Source organism: Pagrus pagrus, assembly GCF_965226575.1.
Source record: "Pagrus pagrus genome assembly, chromosome: 17".
In the NCBI taxonomy this organism is placed as follows: domain Eukaryota; kingdom Metazoa; phylum Chordata; class Actinopteri; order Spariformes; family Sparidae; genus Pagrus; species Pagrus pagrus.
The window spans coordinates 25605179-25631137 of NC_140201.1; the positions used below are offsets into that span (position 1 = coordinate 25605179).

General features: G+C 40.3%; 1 protein-coding gene across 1 annotated transcript; it reads right to left on the minus strand.

Moving 5' to 3' along the window:
- Positions 1-11555: 11555 nt before the first annotated feature.
- On the minus strand, positions 11556-25292 carry LOC311272572 (homeobox protein MOX-2-like). Its single transcript, XM_084379099.1, has 3 exons — positions 24518-25292; positions 19426-19598; positions 11556-12216 (listed from the first exon to the last, which is right to left on the minus strand). Exons 1-3 carry the CDS (start codon positions 25002-25004, stop codon positions 11989-11991), a joined length of 888 nt encoding a protein of 295 aa, XP_084235225.1. The 5' UTR covers positions 25005-25292; the 3' UTR covers positions 11556-11988.
- Positions 25293-25959: the final 667 nt, after the last annotated feature.

The following is a 25959-nucleotide window of genomic DNA, read 5'->3' on the forward strand; positions in this document are numbered from 1 at the left end:
TATTAATTATGATTACTAATAAGATCCAATTTACATTAGATCACCTTGGGGCACCACCCTTGAAGAAGGGAAAAGATAGCCAATTCACCAAATCAGTCTCAGAAAAGGTACTAAACTGTTTCGTAACTTTGATTAATAATTAATTTAATAACTACAACCAATATTACCATAACAGCTAGTAATGGTCGAAGGATTTTGGAGCTCTTGAAAGAGTAGAGGTTGGCAACATTCACTCTTGTACAATATTAAATAGACAACATGTGGGTTAAAAAGTCTTTTATTCAACACAAAGATGAAAACACACTAACTTACATGTACTATATACAGGTGTGTGTGTATGTGTATGTGTGTGTGTGAGTGTGCGCATGGCAGAACAAAGAAACAATGGTGGTCACTGATATCACATGTGGGTGTGATATGCTCCAGGCTCAAGGAATGTGTGTGTGTGTGTGTGTGTGTGTGTGTGTGTGTGTGTGTGTGTGTTTGTGTGTGTGTGTGTGTGTGTGTGTGACGTGATGCCAGGTTATAGACGATGGTTAGTTGCATGCAAAGACCCTGAGTCTGTGTGAAGCATCATTCGTCTAAAGTCGAATTAGCCGTCTAGGAAAGCAAACTACCAATAACCTGGCCTGAGATCACAATAACACTCAAACAGTGGACCCACATAAATTGAACACATATGCATTACATCAACCAGAGTTTAAAGTCCTGTGCTTAGCCATGCTATGCTATGCTATCTAAGCCCAGTTCAACGTTACCAGTCTTTGAAGAAAAGGTGCTGGTGGTTGCAGGAGAACGTTGGGATTCCAATGTTGAATGTTGTTCTTGCTGTGCAAGGACTGATAAAAGTCGGCAGAGGAGGAAACGGTTCGCTCCTTTCCTTTGCAGGGATAGCAGCTCAGTGCTAACTTGCTTGGTGTTCCTCAGATTGTGAAGTTAGCTGGTAAGCTTTGTGTTGCAGCTGCTGGTGCTAACTGATCAGGAATACTGGCAGGACCTCGTGTCACTGCAGTGAGGAGAAGTTCTTTGGGCCTGCTGCAAATGCAGCTTGCAGCTCTCTACAGCTGTTAGGCCCAGAAGAAGAGATCTTGAGGGCAGGCAGCCCCGTGGTGGGGAGATGGAGAGGAGCCCTTGAGGATAAGAGAGGCTTGAGGAGAAGAGAGAGATCAAAGGAAGGCGCTGGAGTTTTGACTCTCTGATCAGAGGGGGGTCTGTCACCCTAACCAATAGTAGCTCAAAGCTGAATTTTGCACCTAGGTGTGAAGAATGGGGAATTCTGGGACACTGAGTTCAGTTCAGAGTCCATTTTGAAATCAACAATGAATGACTTCATCTGTGGGTCCCAACATCCCTATGGCACTCAACACAGCAACACAGCAGTTGGTGACTAATCAACATTTCTTACTGCCCCCCCCCCCCAATCAAGGCAGTCTTGAACCGGGCCTGGTGACATTCATAATGACTTGCTTATGTAGTTGAAAACCTCCACAATAACCGAAGTATGTGCAGCTGCTGTGAGGACTGTGTCCATGATTTAGAGTAACTTAGATCTTTTAGCTTGAAGTTTTTACTTGTCAGACTATTATTACCATATTAATGATTTACAGTGTTTGTTGAAGCTGCAGATGACACGCTTGATATCCTTTTCGAAATGCTGTAGGCGATATTATAAAATTTGTATTGTGAGCAAAACATCTTCATAGCCAGGATTAAATGAACCAGGCCTTTTGGCTCTCCTAAATGCAAGGTTTTATCACCTATCTAAACAGTGAAATGACTTTAGACCTTTGTAAAGAACATAGAGAAAGAACATTTCTCTAATGTAACAGGACCCTTACGACTAAATTTAAGAATGACTGAAACTTGAAGAAGTGTTTGTACCAGTCATTACATTAATATAATCAGAGGATTATTTTAATAAGATACCTTAACAATGGTTTTCCCAGAGATGTGGTGTCTGACCTGGGCACACAGTTCATCTCCTAGATCTGGAAGGCCTTCTGCACTCTCATCTGCACCACAGTCAGGCTCACCTCCAGCTATTATCCCCAATGGTCAGACTGAAAGGCTCAACCACGTGCTGGAGAAGGGTCACCGCTGCCTCCTCTCCAGCTGCCTCCAGCCTCATTTGGGTTGAATATGCACGTTACACCTTGCCCTGCTCTGCCTCTGGTCTCACCCTCTTTCAGTGTGTATTTGGCTACCAACCGCCTTTGTTCCTGTATTTGGAGGCCGGAGTGGCAGTCCCATCCCCCGAGGCCTTCATTTGCCGGTGCTGCCACATATAGAGCCAAGTTAGACGACAGCTCTTTAAAGCTGCTGCCAGGAACAAGAAAGCACCGGACCGCCAGCGGACTCCGGCTCCCTCTTCCAGCCATGCCAAAGGGTTTGGCTGTCTCCTTGGTTTATTAGCTCTTTTCCCATCTGCAAAGTGGTTAACCCAGCTGCCATCTCCCTCAAGCTTCCCAGAACCTGGAGGATCCACCCTAGATTCCGTGTCTACCGTGTCAAGGCAGTAAAGGACAGTTCTCTGGCCCCCACCACGTGGATTGGATGGTTTCAGATCCTCTTCCTGCCCTGCCCTGCCTGATGTGTTACACCTGTGTGCAATCATCCCCACCTTCCCTGTGTATTTAGTCAGCATGCTCCCTGTCTTCTCTGCCAGTTCATCTTTGCCCATCATTGCAAGCGTTCCAACAGTCTCTCTCATGATTGTTTTAGTGTTTATGACCCTGACTTTGTCACTGCCTAGCCCCTTTTGTGTTTGCTATGCCGACTGATTTTCTGTGAACAGAACTACCTTCAATAAAGCCAGCTTTTTTGTGGAAACTGATCTGTCTATGAGTCATGCATTTGGGTCTTAGTGTGTCCGATTCTGGTAAACAGCTACAGTCTGCATTCATATTAAGCATGTCAGTTTAGCAACGAACTGATCTGAACTTACTGAGTTTCTCCTGGTCAACATTGCGTTTCATGTCCATCTTCAAGTCCAAGTTTTTCTTGGTTTATTGATTATCTGAGACCTACTGTTGATCATTCGCCTGGCTAGCTGGTGAGTGGAGCTGTCTATTCGTCAGCAGTGTTGAGGACGTAGAGACCATGCAAGTACGTCTTACAGTTTGTTTACATGCGCAAAATGGGTCAAGGGTAAAGCTTACGGCGTGGGATGGCGTCAAAATAGAGCAAAGCCGCACATGCTTTATTTCACATTATGACAAGCGCACAGTGTCACTTGGTTGGTGCATCTGGCCTGCGGGCTACTAATTGGGGGTTGGCTGTTGTACAGTAATAATAATAATAATAAACGTATTGCTATAGCACCTTTAAAAACCAAAGTTAAGAGGCTTCTTCAGTTCTAACTAACTGGAGGGGAGTTTGGAGGCTTTTAAACTCTGTGTGGGAGTGTCCTTACAGAGTCCTTAAGGGCACGTGTGAGCTCTGAGTTTCAGAGTGGTTAGGGCCACTTGTGGGTCGTTGACCCGACCGGCCTTCATGTGGGTTGCTAGTGCTAGGTGAGCCCAGGTGTGAATGGTTGTTAAGCTGTTTGGGGAGGGAACCTCCTCTGTTCAAAGAACGACCTTGAACTGGAACAACTGTCTTTGAACAGAGGGGAGCCTACGACATTACTTCTTTTTTTCTGGTGCTCCATTTTCTAAGTTCTAAAATATTCATTTTTTCATGTGTGTAACAGAGTGAATAATTTGAATGCTGGTTTGAATGTTTATGACAATGCGGATCTATAATTAATGTAAAATAATGCCTCTCATGTTTCATTTCTACAATCTGGCTTTAATTAACCACCTCTGTGTTGCCACGCGGATGAAGGAGGGCCGCGGCGATCAACTAGTGCGGGGAAATCCTGCTTGTCCAGAATGGAATATTTATTTGTCAGCTGGAGGTCCTGAGTTGGAGGAGGGTGGCAGAGGGGCTTCCCATGTTTGCTTCTGCTAGCAGCAGTCCATGGGACCTTCAGATGAGGAGTGGAGCTCACCGGGGCCTTGGGCTTATCTCCCAGCTGGGTGCTGTGGTCTGCAAGTGGCGACATCCATACACGGGACAGTCAAGTCTAATTCTCCGGTGGATGGGTTTGAGACGGCGGGGCCAACTGTGACCAGAGAGTCGTGGATCCGTTCTTCATCTCGAATTTGGTACAGGATGGATATTCTCCCTTCCATCTCTGAGATTTTCTGGGTCAGGCGAAGGCAGCTGTCACATCTGGATGGTGAGGTGAGTGGAGCCATGAATTATGATGAAGTCAGATGAAACTGAGGAATGACAGAAAACAGCTATGGCAGCAAAGATGTTTGTTTTTTTGTCTCGCGTATAAATCGATTTAGACTGCTGTTGGCTGAATGGCAGAGGTACAGACAGCCGGGAGAGACATACATGCCAGGACTCCACAACGGGAGTCCACAGCGATAATACAGCAGTGTGTCCAAGTCAAGCAGCTTCTTAGGCAATGAAATGAAACATACCGGCACGGGCCAAGAGACGGGGCCCGCTGAGCATATTGGAGATCCAGCAGGTCTAGTGCAATTGTCTTCGCAGCTGGCGTCAGGAAGTTGGCAGTCCAGTTGAGCAAACTGTGTACAGACCCATCTTTGCTGTGAGTTACCATAAATCCAAATATTAATTTTCTGCCAAGCCCTGTTGTTGTTACCAGTTATTTTCTGTCACCTTCTCACTTGGTAACCTGCTACTTTTCACCCTTAAGTCTAAAGTACAATGACACAGGTACACAGAAAGAGAAGTCAGTAGTACTTGAGTCTACTCTTGTAAAATGTAACTTAAAATATCATTCATTCATAATTTTCATGACCAAATGAACACATATATGTATATGTCTCAGATTTTGAACTTCCCAGGTGTGGATTCACTTTCCGTTTGTGCACCTTTGTTTCTTAGTCCACAGCCAATTCCCTTGTACCACAAATAGTCAAAGTGGATCTCAGTCCAACAGCTGAAGCTCTAAATGGGTAAAACAGCTGTCAGTCAGGGTCCCCTGCCAGTTTATTGGAGGGCTTGTGGTTTCCTGTGTTTCGTCATTCAGACTCATTCAGCCATAATCTGCAGAATCTGAACAACTTCCTGAGCACAAGAAAATTCCTTGGCCCCAGATCCCTATTTCCACTGTCACACTGTGGTATTAGGCTTACAAAGGTTACCATCACATTATTACACACATTTAACCAGGACTGAACAAATAACCATCTGAATGAGTTTTCTGTTTTCTCTGTTTCTATGGCGAATCATTTTTGGGTTCATTTTTCTCTCCAACAAAAAGACAATGAAATGAACCTGCCTTAAAGATGTCAATATGATCTTCCAGTTATAATGATTATTTGAATAAAGATGAATCAGTTGTAGATTTTCAAAGTTGGCCGTTTTTAATTTCTCTCAGATGAACAGCATGGAATCATCCCAAAGTTTCTAGTGCAGACACATCCATGGTCAGAAGAAAAACAAAGACTCTACACTGATTTCAATATTTCTTTTCATTTTCTGCTCTCATGAAGGATCAAATTTCTCAGCCTTGCGGCTCCGACTCACCACATTTGTTGAAACATTCAAAAGTTAGAAGAATCCTACCTCAGCGTGCACCACCTATCAACACCAGTGCAGTGCTGTAAATCTTACTAAATCGTTCGGTTGGGAAAGCAAAGCAAGCCCTCCAGTCGAACGAGGAAAAGTCTTCAGCTGGCTGTGTTGATCTTGGCATGGCAGACTGTAATGACAACATGACCCTTCCTGCTGAAGGAAAGCTGCTCCCTCAGGGGTCAAGGTATGAGGTTCATCCAAGATCAGGCCTGACACTGGCCAGATGCATTCCACAACCCCCGAGCTTCTTATCCTCCTTTCAGTGAAAACACAAACCTGAATCATCATTCAGATGAAATATAACAGGAGCAGAACTGTTCTTCATCTGGAGGATCTCAACAACATTTCTCACCAGCTAATTTAAGAGGAGCTCCTGAAATCCAATCTGCTGCATGGTGGCAGATAAATGGAATTAGCTGCACACACTAGTCCTATCTTCACTTTTCAAGTGTCCTGTATACAGATGGAATCCAGGTAACTTTGATTATTCAGCTACATATCTGTGTCTCATTTGGCCAGACAACAAATGTGATCACAATCTGTTCACATGTAAATCAGGGTTGGCCATCCTCCAGGATGTGGTGATGCACCTGAAGCTGTTTGGTAACAACCTAAAACACCAGCGAAAAGACTGCTGCGCTTACCTGTTCAGTAACTGTAGCAGTTTAGCTAGCATTAGCTAGAGACTATCCCTGAGCTAACCAAATACCTGAATGAAATGTATTGATGAACTATGAAGCTCTAAGTCACATCCCTCCCTCACCAAAAAATAAAGAAACTGACAATAATATATGGCAGCAATCACAGTATTCTATCAAAATCACAGTATCCCAAATTATCCAAAAGAATTATTCATTCTAATATATTAAAAGGTACTCTTTTCTATAGGTTTACTAACTACTAAAATCATGTATACTGTATACTGTGCCGAATACAAGGGATCTTATCTCAATGTAGCCTGAATCTGCACTCTACAGTATTCACCTTCCATCAGCCCATAATGTTACGTGATGTTTACTGTTGCTTTGGCAATAAGTGGCAACTTATTTTAGCACATATTAGCTAGTTTAGCTCCATCGTCTGAAGAACAATAACCCATAAAATTACAATTTGGCATATTTAACCCGGGACAACACATTAGTTAAGGTTGTAAGGACTATGGCTGTTGGTAGCTGTTGTTGATTTTGTTCAGATTGTCAAAATTAGAAAAATAACAGCTTGAATCCTTGAGGAGCTACATTAGCATTAGTGACGGTTGCGTCCACAAGTATGCAGTTACCTATAGTTCCCTCAAACAATGTAACGAAGATGTGCATCAGAGGAGATTTAGAAGTGGGTATACGCAATGCCAACTGAAAAACAAGTAGTGATATGCCATACACCACTGGTTAAAGTTATAACACAAGTTAATCTGGGTGTACAGCACTCTGCCAGTTAGTGTCTACAGTTATCAAGTGCAGCCCCCCCTTTTACCGCCGCGGCAAACGAAACATCGGTACGTCATTATTCCAGGTTAAAACCAGCATAAATTTTGTAACTTTGAGCACAAATATAAGTTACTTGTTAAAAGATGTTTGGTGAACAGTGAGGCTCATCAACATGGTCAGGATAGGACTGAAATATCATAAAAACAAAAAATATATACTAAAGGGGGGCTTCAAAGACTGAGGGAGCATTTCTGATGTATTCCAAACATAGAGAGAGAGAGAGAGAGAGAGACATAATATAAATAATAATGTTGATTAATCTTACATTTCAGAGCCAAATTCTTGTGAGTTTTTACAGAGTAGCAATAGAAAGCATCCTGAGTGGAAACGTCACAAACTGGCATGGATCATCACGACCCAGGATGGGAAGGCTCTGCAGCGGGTGATTAAAACCACCAGAACATCACTGGTACCATCTACAGAGCATCAGTGATATCAGTGAAGTGAGATGTCTGCACAGAGCCCAAAGACACTAAAAGACAACACCCACCCAGCCACAGTCTGTTCACCCTGCTGCCATCTGACAACAGATACAGAAGTATCTGCTGCCAGACCACCAGACTACAGAGCAGCTTCATTCCCCAGGCTGAGACTCCTGAACTCATCTTCAACACTCTATTGTATAAAGTTTTGCAACCAGGTTGTTGTCAAATGACAAATAATGAGCCTTTACCTTTAATGTTCAATAATGACAAAACATTGCCAAATGTACGAATGCACAATTCACATTGACAGGTACAGATGAAGCCTCTTAAAACTTCCTGTTCCTCTGTGACGTGGCCCTAATCGGGTCCGTGCTCGGACCTGGAAGAGTCTGTGACTGGAATGAGATCCACGTCACCTGCAGACTTCATGTGAAGCAACTTCCAAAAGCTGAAACATGTTTTCATCTAATGAAATATTCAGTTTCAATGTGTTTAATCACAGAAACAATATTTTCACTGTAGCAAAACAAAGTTTGCTCTCCGATTTCCGCATGCACCTGAAGGCGTGGTCTAAGGCATGGATTGTCATTGTGCTGTATAATTTTTCTGATATGTTTATCAGAAATTCCTCACGTGATGATAAAAGAGATGCAATCAGTTTATAAAAGTGTGTTCACAAACATCCTCTGTGTATCCTGGGAGGTGACAGATTCCAAACACATCATTAGCATTAAGGTGCATCTCTTTATTTTTATTCAACAGACATCTCAACAGGTCTCCCAGCCCCCCAAACTCATCTGGCGGCTGCAGGGCTGTTGAATAAACTAGAGAATTTTGTCCTGCATTCTGTCAGCGTGCGTCCACAGACACAAAGAGCACAGACAGATCTCAAGAGTGAGAGCTGCCACGTGCTCTCTAACCTCTGGTCAAACTGTCTAAACCTGGCTGTGCTGACACATAAAGTAAGAATCTGTTACTACACTGCCTTTTCATACCCTGATATGCTATGAGGGACACTTTTCGTCTAGTACTTTTGCTAAAATAGAGAAAGCTTGTGAACCAGAAGTCCCTGCCATTTTTTGATTATGTACTATGAAAGCAGAGGCCAAAAAAACGTTCACTTCTCTTGGCTGAGTGGCTTGAGAGATGACAGGAGGTAGGGTGATGACACACAGTGAGAGACCTTGGGTCGGGCACGAACCCTGGGCCTCTGCAGGGTGTCTGTATATGGGTCACACACTCTACCAACTAAACTACTGGGGTGCATCGGCAGGAGAGATTTTAATCAGACCAGAAAGATCTTCATTAACTGACTTCACACTAAATAAACACACAATCTTCGTTTTCATGACTGAATAAACTGAATAAACAAGTGGTCCATTTCAGAATAATATACGTATAGTGTATTCTCCAATTATAACTATTGATGCATTAATGTGTTATGAGCTGAAGCAAGTAAAGGATTAACTAATTTTAATAACTGTATATACTGCTGGGTGGCTTAACCTATAATACTATAACCTAGTTACAACTTCAGATTATTGATATAAAATATAAATTAAGTAAAGTAAAATAACCAGTAGGGCTAATGCTAACTAAAGCTTTAACATAAATGTAGTGGGATGCAAGTGTAATATTTGCCACTGAAAAGTAATGGGGTAGAAGAATATGGTTTAGGTTTAAAGGGTATCTATGCTGTATGTTTTTTTTGTGAGGGATGCACCATCTCATGGTGACACCCTGCAATTGAATGAATAGCTATGTCTACAGTGGAATCTGTGCACACCCCCAGGAGGAGGGGGGGACTCCCAGCCGACTGCCAGCCGACTGAGTTGCATGGGAGGGGGAAATTTAGGCGGCTGTAACTGTACCAGTAATCCTGCTGTGTTGCCGACACATGTAGTTGCTCAGACTTCATACAGAAAGCAGTTTTTATGGCGCACCCGGGGACTGTGGTTTGATGGAAGAACATGGTGCAAAAAAACACATAATTAAACACATATTATGCAACTAAATATACGCCCACTCACATCCAAATGTGAACTGTAAACTTCACCAGAGATATTATAAAAACATTTTGAGACAACGCTTTGTAGGAACAAGCAGTAAATTACAAATACATAATGCATGCACAGCTGAGATGACGAGGTTTCAGACATATATGGTGGTTGTACTTGCAGATTTGCATATTGCAGAAGAGTGGACTACAGATGTTGGTAGAGGTCTGCACTCTCCAAGTGCCCTTCAAGGTGGCTTTTTCTGGTTGGACTTGATGAAAGACATGATTGTGAGTTGGCTCTGTAATAGTCACATTTTGGACAGAAGAAGGATTACCGTGGTCTCCAGATGAATGAACATCTCTTATTCATTTCCCTTTCATTCCCATACAGGCAGCCATGTCGTGTTTTGCCTCTATCAGACAATGACACACAGTAATGAAACACATGCACAGAGAGAAAACACTGGGTACAACATTGGACCACAATTCTGTGTTGAGATGTGTCTGAGGGAACTGAAAGCCACAGAGCAGCTGAAAGCCTGAGCTCAATCAAGTGAGTGAATCATCAGCTGCTTTAACAGACGATGCGGCTTGCTGGCCAAGTCAACCACTGTATGAATTAGAATGCACAATCACACACTGTAGACATCACACAAATACACTTAATCGATCAAGAGAACATCCTCTCATAGAAGTATATCCAGGATGATGTGGGTATTTCTAGACAATCTCATGCATAGGAACACTATTGTGTCCTTATCCTTTCTCTAACTGACAGTGTTGCTACTGGCTGTGGTATAGGAGGCACTCCCATCTATTACTAAGGAGAGACACTACAGGTAAATACGGTAACATTTTCAACTAATGGATATCACCATGAATCTTTCCCAGCTGCTTACTTACGTTAAGACAATAATACTTTGCATTACAAGTTTTCTAAAATTGTATGTAGCAATATGTAAATGATACATTATCTAATTAAAATGCACTAATTTACATAAATGTCCAGGACAGAAATCAGAAAAAATATATTTATAAAGCAAGAAATCTGTCTATCAGTCTATCTGTCTGTGTGTCTGTGTGTGTGTCTGTCTGTCTGTCAGTCTGTCTGTCTGTGTGTCTGTCGCAGTGTCTAATTTGGTGCAATCTGGAAATGTGACACTTTCAATATTAATACATTTTGAATCAACAGTGAGCAGCGTTCTGTGCAGCAACAGGGGTGTGGCTTCAGCACTCTTATGTGATCTTGCGTGGTGCTTGCTTGCTTACAACTTGCTGTAGCAACACATTAAACGAGTCTGGATGAGTGGGGAGACACTGTCAACACAGAGCTGGAGGTGAGATTGTAAGTTTCTGTCAACAGTACTATGCGAGCTAACATTAGCGTCAAGGGCTACAATGTTTACTGTTCCTAGGCAGCACCATATGCTGCTCAGGGATCTCATTGGTTGTCATGGTCTAGATACATTCATCTATAATCTGCTGCATCATATTGTATTTATTGATCATACATATATTATGTTTTAACATAATACATCTGTATTAACATCTGAAACCTGAAAAATAACAAGTATATACAAGTATGTATATATATATATATATATATATATATACTTGCATATACTTAAAACAAGTATATACAAGTATATATATATATATATACAACTGTACGACTCTCAGAACATCAATTACACTCTTGCTTGCATAAACTCTCAGGCTCTCACTTTCTGTTTTTGCCCACTTGTCAATCACCCACCCTAACCAATGAATGAGCAGTATTACTCTTATTCAAAAAATTCCAGTTCCTTTTACACCCATGAACTCTTGAAAATAAAACACAATATTTATAACATGTATAACAACTCTGCATCTTTTTAAAGGTGGTTATTACATACAACACAATCTTATATTTTTTATATCCAAACATCATAATAAATGTATGGCTGTTAGGAGCTCAGGGCAGCTGACTGCTTTGCCTATGAAGGTAAAGTCTGTCCCTGAGTGTATCCATGACAAACTGCCACCAACACATTTTTTTATTTTTGGTATTTATTCGCATTGGAAATCCAAGTTTTTGCAAATTAAAGCATGTAAACTTTCAGAAGGAGTGAGAAGCAAAACAAGAGGATAAACACATTTTTCAGTTCCATTAGAATGCAAGAAGTAGTTTGAGTTTATGGTGGTTACAGTCTTGACTGTATAAATTATTAGAATTCAAAAGCATGAGTGCTTCAGTTCATTGTACACACAACATAAACGTTCTTGTACTGATTGCTCAAAGAAGTACAGTAGAATTTGACTGAAACAAATTCTTGACAGTGCAAAATCCAAATGCAAAGCATCTCCGGAATGTTCTCTGAGTCTCATGTTATTGTCTGTTGGGAGGCTTTGCTCACAGCAAGCTGTATACAGGTGTTCTTTACATCTCACCTTTCTCACGTTTCCTTTGTTTCTGCCCTGTCCAATACACTATGGAGGGTCATAGGTGAGGATGCTCTGAGCTCTGGTCACTGTCGTGACTGTCCTCCTCTGTCGCCGGCCTCGGCGAGCTGGCAGTGCGTTGCAGTCCTACTATCCCTGAAAACTCAGATGGCAGTAACATCCCCTTTTTCACGTTCACCAGTTCTTTCTCCAGAGCTGCTGCCCCCTGCTGGCCTCCCTTCACACGCTTCCACTTCATCCTCCTGTTCTGAAACCACACCTTTACCTGAGAGGAAACACAAAGCAGTAAGACGTTATTGTGGTTTCTTTCAGATATCCTGACTTCTAGTCCTTGAGTTAGGTTAGGTTTCAAAAGCTTAAACTGACTTCTTATATTTAAAATTAGTGCAGTGCCCCTCTAAGACATTTGATAAAGGTTTCATTAAGTTGGTGGTTATACAGTTGTCTTAACCCCGGTCAACAGTAGAATCCTGAAAGATTTATCATGACATCTTTCATTAGGGGCCACCATCAGGGAAACTAAATGCTTCTCAAGTACAGCTTATGATTACTAATATCAAGATATAAGAACAACTACTGAACAATTTCTTCATGAAATTTGGTATGGACATGTACAGTACATGTACACCCCTAGGAGGAAATGTATTGATTCTTTTGACTTCCTGACCTTTCCTCTGGTACCATCATCAGTCAGAACTTTCCTCTTGTAACCACACACTGTATATCAAAATGTACTGGGCAGACTTTAAAGAAATACAGTGAGCACATCCTCATTAGAAAACTTACCATGTAGGTCGACTGTGAAAACAGCTTATTGCAACCCTTGAGTGTCTTAACCAAATTAAGTCTCTGGACTGCATTTACATAGCACAACTTAAGTTACATACATAATGTAGGTATGTTTGGAACTGAAGTAACATAAGTAACATAGTTCATTTTGGCCAAACCACAATGTTTTCGTAAGCCTGACCAATCTGTGAGAGTACAGTACGCCTGTCGCTGTTGCGCTGCAATGGTCATGTTGTATTGGAAACTGTGATATATGTCGTTTTGGTTTCCCTGGCAATCAACCTACTCAGCCGTTAAAATATGAGGATGTGTTATTATTCCTCCAAGAGGATAAACCCTTTATAGTTGCAGCGTGAGACCAATTATGGGACAGACAGAAACAAAAACCTTAACTCACACTGTCCAATACCTCACCCATACATACATAAAAGAAAAATGTCAAATATCAACGCAGAGAAAATTAAAATGGAGCCTTTTTCGATTTTTAAGTTCAGTTCAGTTTTCATCTCTGATCTTTTCAAAAGAAAATGTCTTTAACAAAAAACTAGTAGCTAAACTGTTTTAGCTACTAAACACACCAACTTCAAATGCAGCATGTATTTCTGTGCAGGGACAACAACCCATGCAGGAATAGAGTCATCTTCAGTTTCTTTTGTCCTCTGGGTTTGAGTGTAATGGTGCAAGCCAATGATTAGATTACTGGTGTGGGGTTTTGCTGTTAGTATTGCAGTGTTGTACTGTATTTCCACATAGGCAGATATGTGCTGATGCATGAGTCACACTGCCTGCTGGCTCGCCCCTCTACCTCCTGTCCCTGACTCCACAGCTTATTTAGTATCCGAGTCTCTCATAGTGATGAATAAGCTGCTGTCTAAAACGGGGACATTCAATCTCGACCAATGAGATCCATCCCCAGTCCTCTCCTGAGTCCTCGTCCCGGTCCCACCTCCTGTCACTGCTACCTCCCTGTAGTCCCTCCAGCACCCAGTCCTTCATGCTTACACCACCAGTCTACCCATTACAACTCCATACTCATATATTAACAGACATAAACACACATATATTTCCTCCTGTCCATCCCTGCAATCTGTTCTCCAAGCAGTCATATCCGGTAGCATTTATTTGAGGTAATGCTGCCTTGTGGCCTGCCTTCAGTCACTGGGAGTTAAGCTTCCAGAGTAAACACTTGTATATGCAGCTCATTTTCTCATAAACAGTCTTGTGCTTCCTAAAAAAACATGTTTACTGTTGTTTTTAAAGACGCAATTTGTCTCAGGTTCGTGATTTTAGGTATTTAGGCCATTTGTGTCTCTCAGAGTGCTTTCTGTCACCAAGAAACTGCAAGAAATATAAAGTCTTTACTACAAGGAGTATTAATCCAAAAATTATATAATGAAAATAAAGAAAATAAACAGAATAGTAATAGAAACAACAACAATAATAACCCCCCAAAAAAACAGTATTTACAATGTTCATTCATTCTTCCATTGTCTATAACCGCTTATCCTTTTTAGGGTCTATAGGGGCTGGAGCCGATCCCAGCTGACATTGGGCGAGAGGTGGGGTACACCCTGGACAAGTCGCCAGATCATCACAGGGCTGACATGTAGGGACAAACAACCATTCACACTCACACCTTCGACCCATTAACCTCACGTGTGTGTCTTTGGACTGTGAGAGGAAGTATTTACAGTTCTTATTTATCAAATTAAGAGATTATTATTATTTAGCCTATTTCAACTACAGCCAACTTAACTGTGTTGCTTCAGTCTCGACCTCACTTTCATCAACCTCATTTGCAGCTGTTTTCAGTGAAAAAACTCTGAGAAGGTCTCAGTACATGACCGTTCAGCAGCAGTTAGAGACTAGCTGGTGAACTTCGTGTTTAGCAGCAAAAGAGAAGAAATGTTTTTCTTGGTGAATAAAGACAAACTTCAAATCAAACATACATTACATTACATCTGCATCTACTGGATGATTTGGCGAGTGTTTGCTATTATGTTCTCATATCAACTTTATGAGGTGATATATTCCTGTGTCACATGTTGTGTTAACAGCTTGTTTCACGGCCACTGAGAGGCCAAAATAAATATTTGTCTATTAAGCTGCTTAATGTTCAGCTACTTTCACCAGCTAGTCACTAACTCCGTTTTGTAGCAATTTAATGCTAGGCAGGTGGTGTGCAAAGGTTTTGGCGTAGTAAGTAAAAGTGTAGGTGGTAAAATCAAAGCAATGTCCTAAAAGATGATAAAATGTTCCACAGACCTGAGAAGAACTGCAAAGTTGGTTATAATTCTCTTTGACATCACACATATTCGTTTGATCCATTGTTTGTTAATATATGAATTCATCATTGTTAGTGTATTGATTTGCGCGGCTTTAAGGTCATGAACAGGCCATATGAGGAGGACGTATTTTATTACACGAATACTGTTGGTAATAAAACAACCCTGAAGATGAGTTATAAGTCAGTACAGTAGGCAGGGAGCAGAAGCTTTAAAATTACAGCAAAGACGTTAAAGATCCAGAATCAACCTTCTCATGCACAGATTTATTGGACTGCTATTGGGGGCGTTTGGAGAAGCAGCCAACATGAGGGGGAGTGTTGAGGGACTTGGCTCCGGACAGGAAGATGTAAATCCTGGGTGACTTGTCCTGGCTGTTGTCTGAGCCAAAACACTGATTGGTTCTAGCCAACAGACCTCCAGATACACTGTCCTTGTGGGGGTGCCGAGACTGCAGGGTTGTTTTTGGACACAAGTGTTGTACTGTCTTTTAACCTATACAGAGACATTAACGGGACAATTCAAAGCTATAGTAGGTCTACTAAAGATTTATATTCACATTCCAGTCACTGGAAGCAAATTTTCCTTACTCACAGGAAGCAACAAATCTTCATTTAAAGCTTCTTTTAAAAAGATTTTACTTCACAAATCCAGCCAGGATGACAAAGAGAAATGATGTATGGTTATATGTCATTGACAAAACACAGTCACTATAATTTTCACATATTGTTGTACAACCATAGTAGAGTTTTTTTTTAATATATATATATTTTTCCAATTTGGTGACCAAACTCCACTTCACTGTATCCAGGTTTGAATGGGTTTTTCCCACTTGAAGTGAGGTAAACCAACATCTTCATGTCATGTCTGTGTCCAGTGTTGTTACATCAAAGTTACATTGTCATTGCTTTATATGGGCTGTGTAGAATTATTTGAAAACCTCATTATCACACAATTATATTATATTATATTTACAACATATTAACTCAACAAGTTGAATTTCTCTGCACACTAGGGCTGTGTGTGTATTTGCCTGTACTGTTTGGTCGAGGCTGTTGGTTTGGTACTCAATTTCTTGAGTTGGGTATGCCTTGTGAACAAAATAATAATAAAGTAATAACTGTCAGATTAATATTAATAATAATATTAGGTTCTGGGAATGTGCGGATCATTTTCTAAAGTGTGTGTACCACCTGGAAAGCCATGGCAGTGGGGCATTTGTCTGTTACTGTGGCTCAACCATGCTCATTAAGTTAGCCCATTAGTGTAACATAAAGCCCATATAGTATGAGCAAATGACATACCACCACTGATAGTCTTTTAACACTATTTAGAAACACAATCACACGATGATAAACCATGTGTGCCTGCCACAACCAAATGCATCTATGACAGGGTTTAATGGTTCTGTGTATCAGTCAGTGTGGTGCTGCCTAAATATATGTATTACCCACTGGCCTGCGTAAATGAGCACAAGCTGCAGTCATCCAGGAGCAACACGTTCTCACTTCCAACTCGTCAAATACGGAAGCTTTAAAGTAAAGTATGCAGACAAACAGTCCACATCTTATGACATATTGTGACATTTTGGCTGTTATTAACATTGTCAAATGGTTGAGGCACAACAACTGCATCACTCTCGTAACTACCCTAGGTCATCTAAGTGTAAAAAAGTGTGTGTCCAGACTGAATATGAACACTAATAACATAGAAAGCAATGGGTAACAGGAGGGTTGGGACATTCCAAAGTCTAAAGCAGTGTGGTGGCTTTTTCCATTCTGTTGTTTAAACACAGTGAACTGATGCTACTCAGTATCAGTAGGTCCTTTCGTTTTTTCATGAATAACTTTTTCTACTACCTGCTCAGGGTTCATCTTGTTCAAGTCGTTAGAATTCAATCAATGACCAGACACTATTACATTGATGAAGTCTATTATAAATCTCCTACATTTTAAAAAGTAATATATTCACTTATGTATTACCTCAGTATGCTCACACTACAAGCAGAAATGACATACATGTTGACACACTTCCCTCCCTCAGTCATCTGACTCTTTTCACAATGACTCTTTCCAAACTCTTTTAGAATGAACAGCAGCAGGTCTGTGCTGGTGTCCACATCTACAGTACAGCACTGCTAACTACATACAAATGTTTCTTTGTGAGCATTAAGGAAACCATCTGGACCGTGACACACACCATCACAGAGTCAATTCACAGACGTTGAGAGCAGCACGCTGACATTTCAAAGAGTCTCTGTGGTTTGGAATCGATTAGCCTCAGAACATTAGTATGACATGTCCAACCGTCTGCTGATGTCAAAACACTGAGGGTTTTTTTTCTTCTTCTGTGAAGTCTTGTACTGTTCTTTAATAGAAGCCATACATCAACTGCCCTCCTCCCCAGAGTGATGGGTGTAATCCTGCTTGAGAATTCTTTTTAACCTGTATTTAGAGCAATAATTATGAAATGTTTGACTTTTTTAATGTATCAGAACCTGTTGGCTACAGGGATAGTGTTTTTACTGATGAGAAGTCATGTTATTAAGCCAGATACTCAATGTGACCTGAAGGAGAAAATTAAAGTTATTTTTGTTGTTGTTGTTTGTCAGTAGCCAGCTACTGATGAGATGTCTGGTTTTAAAGGAACAGTTCCATGCTTTGGGAAATAAAGTTATTTGCTTTCCTTCTGAGAGTGAGGTGTTCTGACGGATATCAGTCTTATGTCTGTGTGTTGAATAAAAACATAATTAGCCTAGCTTAGCATAAAGACTGGACACAGGAGGAAACAGCTATCCTGGTCCTGTTCAAATTTAAAAGTTACAGGATGTTTTATTCATTTATTTAATCTGAACATAAAAAACGTGTGAACCAACAGTTCGCACCTTTAGAATGAATTGTGCATGCAACAACAGTTACTGGGACTTTCTGGGATTGATAAAAAAATTGATAAAAGTGGATTTATCTTCACTCCTGTTTATCAACCTGACTGCAGCAGTCGTACGTAACGTAACATTACAGAGAGGAGAGGGGAAGAAGAAGAGAGAGAACCAGAGTCCCTGCACACTCCCCGATGAGTGTTGAGTGCAGTCAGAGGTTCACCTGAATTCCAACACACAGACACACACAAACACACACACACACACACACACACACACACTCTTTGTGCATGTTGTCACATGCAAACTTAAAGCCAATGTACAGCAAAGTAATCTGTCTGTCTTAGGCAAATAAACTGTGTGAGTAACACAAATAAACACAAATAATCCAGCAGTCAAACTAGTGACACACCATTAAACAATCAGTACTGCTGATGAAAAACTATGATGTGACTCAGACACACATGTTCACACACTGTTTTAAAGTTTTTTTTCACGTTCCATTTAGTCTCATTCTCCAACTTCCTTCCTCACTCTCTGAATCTCTTCCCGAGGTTATAGTGGCAGGCAACCACATGAAACACAATGTGGATTTCGTTTTGTTTCGAGTTTGAGCATTGTCGGAAACATTTGGGATAATGTAAGAACACAACTCAGCTAATTATGTAAGAAAGTTCTACTCGACATTTTAATGCAGAAATTTTAAGTATTATATCTTAAAGAAACACCCTGAAACTGAAATATTTTTACATTTCTATCTCATTAAGCAAAACACAACATGAGAAATGCAGTTTACAGATTATACAAGGTTTATAGTAACTTGATGGAGCTAGTCAGCATTTTATCTCTGCTCTGCAAAGCAAACACATCCCAGACTATGTGTGTACTGAACACACAGAGATGAGACGGATATGAATCATTTCATCTGACCTTGGGTAAGACAGCATTCCATAATTCCAAATGTGGGCCTGCTCCCTGAAGAGATGGGATCAAGGATTTAAAGCCAAAACCTACAGTCTACTACTGCATTATTAACATCTACTTTTATTCATGTTAATATGTAGAGAAGAACCTTTTATCTACATCACATCCCTCTAATAATCTTAAAAGTTTAGCAGTTCAGACGTTTGTTTTCTTCATAAGAGTATCAAACCACCACTGAGTGGCACAGTAACACATTTTATCTCTGGAAAAAAGTGTCAAAACCTTGTTCTGGAGACAAATTATGACTGCAGTGTTATGGTGGTGATTCATTACCTCGTGAGACATTTATTTTGGATTTCTGCTTAAAAAGCTATCTGTAATTCTCCAGGGTTAAACTATGAGTGTGAGACGTGTCGATTTCGTTGAAATACCGAATGGATGTTAATAAAAGTCATGGCCCATTTAATTCCCCTTTAATTGTATTTCATGACTTGGAGCACATTGGCTAGCAAGATTTTGTTGGCTATTTATCGTGCTGCTCCTGTTTCCTCCCCCTCTGGCCTCACAATGATTCACAGTCATTCAACAGGTACCGTACTTGTCGTTCCGTGAGGTCGAGGTTGACAGCTATTTCGTAGCGTCTCAGTCTGGTCAAATAGTTGTGGTGTGCAAACTCTGACTCCAGTTCCCGGATCTGTTCTTTGGTGAAGGCTGTGCGCTCCTTCCTGGGCTTGCTGTTCATGTCTGACTTATAGCTCCCGTCTTGGGACTCTGAAATGAAAAACAGAACATTTTCCAGCCACAGCTGAGTCTCCAAAAGAGAGGGGGAGGAAGAACAAAAAAAATTAGACGGGTTTGATAAAGTGCAGGGGCCCATCTGAAACAAAAATAAAATGAAAGCAAGACGATTAGGGTGCCAATCACCTTTTATTGTGGAGATATTAGTGTTGCATCCTGTGTTATTCAACCCAGGCAGGGAGTTTTTTCCCAGATGGCTCCATTCAGTATGGATTTAGTGGCTAGTGAAAAACCAAAACTACTTAGTCACACTATTGTTTGGATGAATGCTCTGAGTTTAGCACCTACAGTACAAATAAAATATCTTTTCAGACAGAATACACTGTACAGGATAATTCCAGTTTAATACAACTAGGGTCTCATTTTTGTAGTTTTGAGCATTAATATAGATTGAAAATGATACCACTGTACTCAGTGAGTCACTGCTGAGATCGGAGAACTGTAAAACCGCTGCAATCAAGTCAAACGGGACAAGAGATACAAGCAGTCAGACGAGCTAAAAGTAAAATCAGATGATCTAAACCACTTCACCCATGTGTAGTGTTTATCACCAATAACTATTGTGTGTATCCTTAAGCGCAAACAAACCTGCTCTCAAGTCATTTACTGTCTCAGAAAACAGTTTCCAATTTTTTGAGAAGATTTTAAACCTGTATTTTATTAATCCATGTGTTCTCCTTCCAGCCTTTTGCCAGTGCTTTGCTTCTTTTCTTGGCTCATTACTACAACATTCATCAGCAGCAACCATTAGCAGAAATGTGCATGTGTTTCCCTGTGCATGTGAACAAGATTACATCAAAATAAGGAATCTACTCATCTACTCATCCATAGTCTCATAGGTGGCTACAGGGAACCTTTAATAGAGTTGTAGGCTAAGTTAGCATCACTGTGGTTGCCTCTGTGGGATTTTTTAATTGGATTTTGGATTTTTGCTGAAAATAATCTCTAAACACAAATTTATCATAGTTACACATTTTGTTCATCAAGATAATCTTCACTGATGAACACCACTTTGTGATTTTTGTAGTGTAAATGAAGTCTGTAGCAGTAAAAAGCTAATGTTAGGATATAAACAGACGACATCATGGTCACAGACTTGAACGTCACCACCACTAAGCATCTTACTACACAATTACTATACAGGTTTTCTATAAACTGATCAATGTACAGGTTGTAAATATAATTATATCATTACATTGTAGGGTATTTGCGGATATACTGTATATTTATTCAGAACAAACATATGCACAGTACTTACATACATATGGGGCTTGTATTAACCACAGACCTTATTTCAGACATTTAACAGAAAAAACATTCTAAAAACCCATTGACTTTGAGACAAGGGAACCCAAAGTAAAAAAATGCTATCCGATTTATTTTAACTGGTAACACCATAACCATTATTTATTTCCTTATCCTTAGCAGTAATGTAGTCAGACTGTACAGATATTTTAGACAGAAAGAATTTTAAAAACAATAGCATTGGACCTTGATGAGTACAATCCTATTATTATCCTTGGTGGGACGAGTAAGAGCTTGTAGAATGATCATGTAAAACTTTATATTATGTCTTTTAAGTGAAATAAATGTAGGACTCATAAAAAAACAAGAAAATATACTCAAAGTTATCTGGATGTTTGAGAATAAAGGAAAAGCCACATGTTAATATCAAGTTTAAGAGGCACTTTCTAGTCCTACTCAGTAAGACTTATTGCATATAAACACTAAGCTTTTCCGCAATTGGTCATGCTTAAAGGGTGAAATCACATTTTCCCCACTTATATTGTCTGTCAGTACGAGCATATTTCAAGTATCCCTTTTTATGTATTTGTGGTCAGTGAATGATGAAAATGAATGGAGCGTTTTGAAAGTAATCTTTCATAGTGAGAAAACACTGAATAATAATTTCTACACTGTTCTCCAGTCCACACTGCATAAATCCAGCTGACATTTCATTAGTCGTGTAAATGTGGGATGTGCTGACAAACCACAGTGTGCCAGGAAACAGACACTGTCTGTGCTGTAGTGTGAGCCCAATTACACAAAGGCATTGGACATTGTCAGTTTTGTGTCATATTTTCCTTTTGTCATGTTATTTAATTCAGTCCTATTAATGACTTAAAGTTTTTATTGAGCCTTGAAGTCTTTACAGTATTTGTGTTTTCAGTCATTCTGCCTGTTTAAATCACTGCAGCTCTTATTATTCAGCGCCACCATCCACACTGACTGCCCTTTGAAGGGTCGTAGGTCAATAACTATGTATATTTCATCATCACTAGATCCTTTTAAAGAACATCTTATCCAAAAAAACTGTAAAAGTGCTGCGGCTTCTGAGAGTGCCAATGAAGTTAGAGTTAGGAAATTGGATTTGGGTTAGGCCGCTGGCAGCTTCAGCACACTCTCGAAGTGTTCAATCTGTCAGTCAAAGCGCCTTCTCTCCTGGCTGGGAAGTCGACTCTGGGGAATTGGAAAGTTCTCGACTTGGCAGCCACTCCAAGCTGCCTGTCAGTGGGGCTAAATGATGCAGATACGGTGCCTGCTTTTAAGTCTGGTGGATGATGTGCTCTTTTACCGTTCATAGGAAGCATATGTGTACAGTTAAGTTTTATGCCGTTGATACGTGACCTGCACCTCCAGCATCACCTTAACTGTGAACCCCAGCAACAGTCCACATGAGTTTGATCAGAGCTGCAGCTACCATGAAGGACACTGAGGTCATGACCTCTGTGTTTTGTCTGGGAGTGAAAGGATCTTAACCATTGAGTTTACATCTTAAAATTTAAAACACTTGCATGATGCTGCATTTTTAATGAGTTCATTATGTAGCTTTTGATCCTGTTACATGATCTTCATCAGCAGGGGGAATTATTATATATAATTATAATTATTATTATGTTATTAAAATTGTTTTCAGCTGTTTTCAGGTCACTTTCAGGGCTTCTTGTTTATATTGACTGAAAAGCTGTATATTATTAAAAGATATAAATAAAATAATATTTTTTACTCAATCTGTTGTAATATATATGTATATATACATATGGAGAAAGCTGGAAAGCTTGGAAATATATATATATACATATATATATATATATATGGAGAAAGCTGGAAAGCTTGGAAATATAGTCAGGATATCATACTGGGATTTACATTTACAGATAATATAACAATTTTTACAGTTGCTTTGTGTTAGAGAGATGAGGCGACTAGGTCTCTTTTTTAAATCTTTGAGTTGATTTAGTTTCAGGAACTTTATATACATCTAATTCAAAATGACAGCAACAGTTCAGTTTTAATCTAAAACCCAGAGTATAAATAAAATCAATACTTTGCTATTTTTACAGTATATGTTCACACAGACTAAAGAATAACCCTGTGGATTTGACAGGTCAGATCAGGTCTCCTTTTCTTCCACATCAACTTATTTTAGGTCCTAATCTGAGAGAATCTCCTCCCATTAGAAAGTAGTAAAATCAGTTTAAGTATGGCATTTCATTTAGGATTCTACTTTTATTAAACAGATACATACAGCCAATTTCACATGAGGACATTTCATGTGAGCCCATCTGCATGTTAAGAAACCCCTCATGGGCTCCTTATCCAAACTCTTTTGTAGACCAGCCGCCACACAAGCAGCACAGCTCATCGAGTGGGCAAATATCTCATTACTGCAAATTCTCACCACTACAAATCAACCATTATTAGTGATGGAAAATAGAGTTTAGAGGCACAACATTAATCTCACAATTCACAATTATTTATCAGTCACTGACTGCAGACTTGTATCATCAACTTTCTGTATCTAAAATAAAGGCTGTGGTTGTAAATGTATTCTAAGTACAATCTGTAGAGGCCAATGGTCAAATGTCCTATTGGAAAATACCCCAAAAATTACACCTGAGGATTTGGCCTCTTTCCTATATAGTATACCAGAGATGGTTGAAGTACTAAATAGATATTGTCATGATAAAAGTGCACTTTATATTTTACTAAAGTAAGAGTTTGAATTTCTTACCAAGAGAAAAACAGTACATGTTAGTAAAGATGCGTTAAAGAGAAGTTAAAGATGGATTTTAATAACGAAAAAAATTACCAACTTTTATACTCAAACATGAGGAAAATATGACATGATTGTGTGTAATCATGTCTTATACTTTTTCTTTGTTAATGCTGTAAAAATCTTCAGCAGATTCAGTTTAGTTATGTTTATGATGAAATTTAATGTAGTATTGACAGTGTTAGTGTTGGTAACACTAGTTTTCAATTAACTTGGGCTATTTTTTATTTATTTTTATTTTTTCTTAAATCAAAAACAAACAGAATTTTTTAGATTTGGGTTTAAATTTTACCATAACACTGCTTGGTCTCTATCATAAATTATTACAATTAATAGTTTAAGAGTGATCAGAAAAATACTCGTCTGAATATCTAACGACAATAACTTACACACCTTATCATAACCATCATAAAGTTAATTTGACTTTAGTGTAATTTACTTTTACTCTAGTTATTCTCTTTAATTTACTCTAATTATTTCACAGTTAACAAACACTTAAATGCTTTATAAACCATTTAGTAAGCAATTGTTTATTGTAAAGTTGATGTTTTTAAGTTTTTGTTAAAGGTTAATAAATACTGTTTATTTCATCCATAAACATTATCTGGATGGTCATTATAAAGTGAAGCCAGTTTGACTTTATAAATTATAAATATAAAATAATTGTTGCATGAACACTACTGTCACTATCAGTAATATGCTGTAATAAACTTCTCTACAGTATGAAATGAATATCTTGCAGAGAAATTAAGCTTCAGGCTCTATTTAAAAAGAAAAATGCAGTTTCATGGGAAATTGTTCAAAACTAAATGCATAATAGACTTCCTGAACTTACCTGAGTTATCATTCTTGCCTTTACGGCTCCTTCTGTCTGGGTCCTCTGAAGACACACTCTGCCGCCCATATTCCCCAGACACACATGATGCCCCTGTGGGGTCACCGCTGCCCTGACTTGGGTCGGTGTTGCACAGGTTTGGGCCCCCAGTGCAGAGTTCTGGGGCCGTGGCCTCAAGCGGCGGCAGGCAGACGCTTTGCCGAGCATTAGGTGAGGGCATCTGCAGGGGGACGGGCCAGCCAGGCGGGTGCTGAGGGTGGAGGGGATGCTGCTGCTGGTGCAGGTGGCCTCGGTGGGCTGGACTGCCAAACACTCCATTGTCCTCTCCACCAGAGTAGCTGTAGGGGGGCGAAGAGCTGGGTAGATCCAGGTAGGAGATATGGTCACTCCGACCATGCAGGGTCAGTGGCGACTGGGTGATGGCGGGGTGCAGGCCCTGGGCTGGGGCATGAGGGCTGCGTAGACAACCAAACAGAGAGTGATCCATGGTGTGGGGAGTCCTCCAAACCCCCACTCCTGCCTGTCAGATTCAACCAAAACTCCCAAGAAAGAAGAGAGGAGAAGGAGTCAGGGATGTGGGCAGCCGAAGTCCCAGCTCTCCTCTGCAGCCCTTCTCAGTTCAGACCTCCAGACCCCTAATTCCCAAAGAAATCCAGTTGAAGGAAGGCAGAGATGGTGGCGTTGAAAGAAAAGGCCTCTGGTAATCCCGAGCACGCAGACGGTTGCCAGGCGGATGGTGGGTAAACAGTGAGAGGCGGAGGAGGATCTCGGATGACAGTGGAGAACGCCAGGACCAGTGTGGAAGGAGAGGGAGCTTCCAGGGAAGTTGTGCTGGAGAGGGAGGGGGCGGAGGGAGGGGGTGGGTGTTATATATAGGTTGTAACCTGAGAGGTAGGTTGGGTCACTGGCTCACTGCTACTGACCACATGCATGTGATCATCCTCCAAACTCCAACGCACAATAAATCTGAACCATTCCTATAGCACTGCCTCAGGAAAAGTGGGTAATTTATTTTGGAGCTGAGCTGTTTGACCCTGCTGACGCTTTTCTAGGAACTGCGTTGCATCAGCTGTTGGTTTTTAGAGCTGCAGAACTTAAGGACTGTTTTCACGGTCTGTTCTTCTGATGGTTGGGTGTAAGTTAAAAGTGACATAAGATTTACTCCCCTGTGGACACAAGTGGTATGAGCACCTCTGCATCATGTTGTAGATGCACATGCTAGTGTGCATTTTTTCTGAAAGCAAGTGAAAGAACAAGGCAATATATTTTATAATACAATTTTTTAAACCCAGCTGTTCGCAGGATGCATAGCAGTGAGGTAAAGTATCTGTTTGTGGCTATCTAAGATTAATAATGCTAATATGACGATGGCGAAACAGAGTGAACTTAGTTTTAGTGCTGTTCATAAACTCATCTGCTCAGTATTAGCAATTTTGTTGAGA

Excerpts from the sequence above, each read along its gene's own strand:
- LOC311272572 (XM_084379099.1), bottom strand. The coding sequence starts at position 25,004 with ATGGATCACTCTCTGTTTGGTTGTCTACGCAGCCCTCATGCCCCAGCC. Across the intron at positions 19,599-24,517 it reads AGGCAAGAATGATAACTCAG|AGTCCCAAGACGGGAGCTAT; the intron begins GTAAGTTCAGGA and ends TTTTCATTTCAG. Across the intron at positions 12,217-19,425 it reads TCGACCTCACGGAACGACAA|GTAAAGGTGTGGTTTCAGAA; the intron begins GTACGGTACCTG and ends GTTTCCTCTCAG.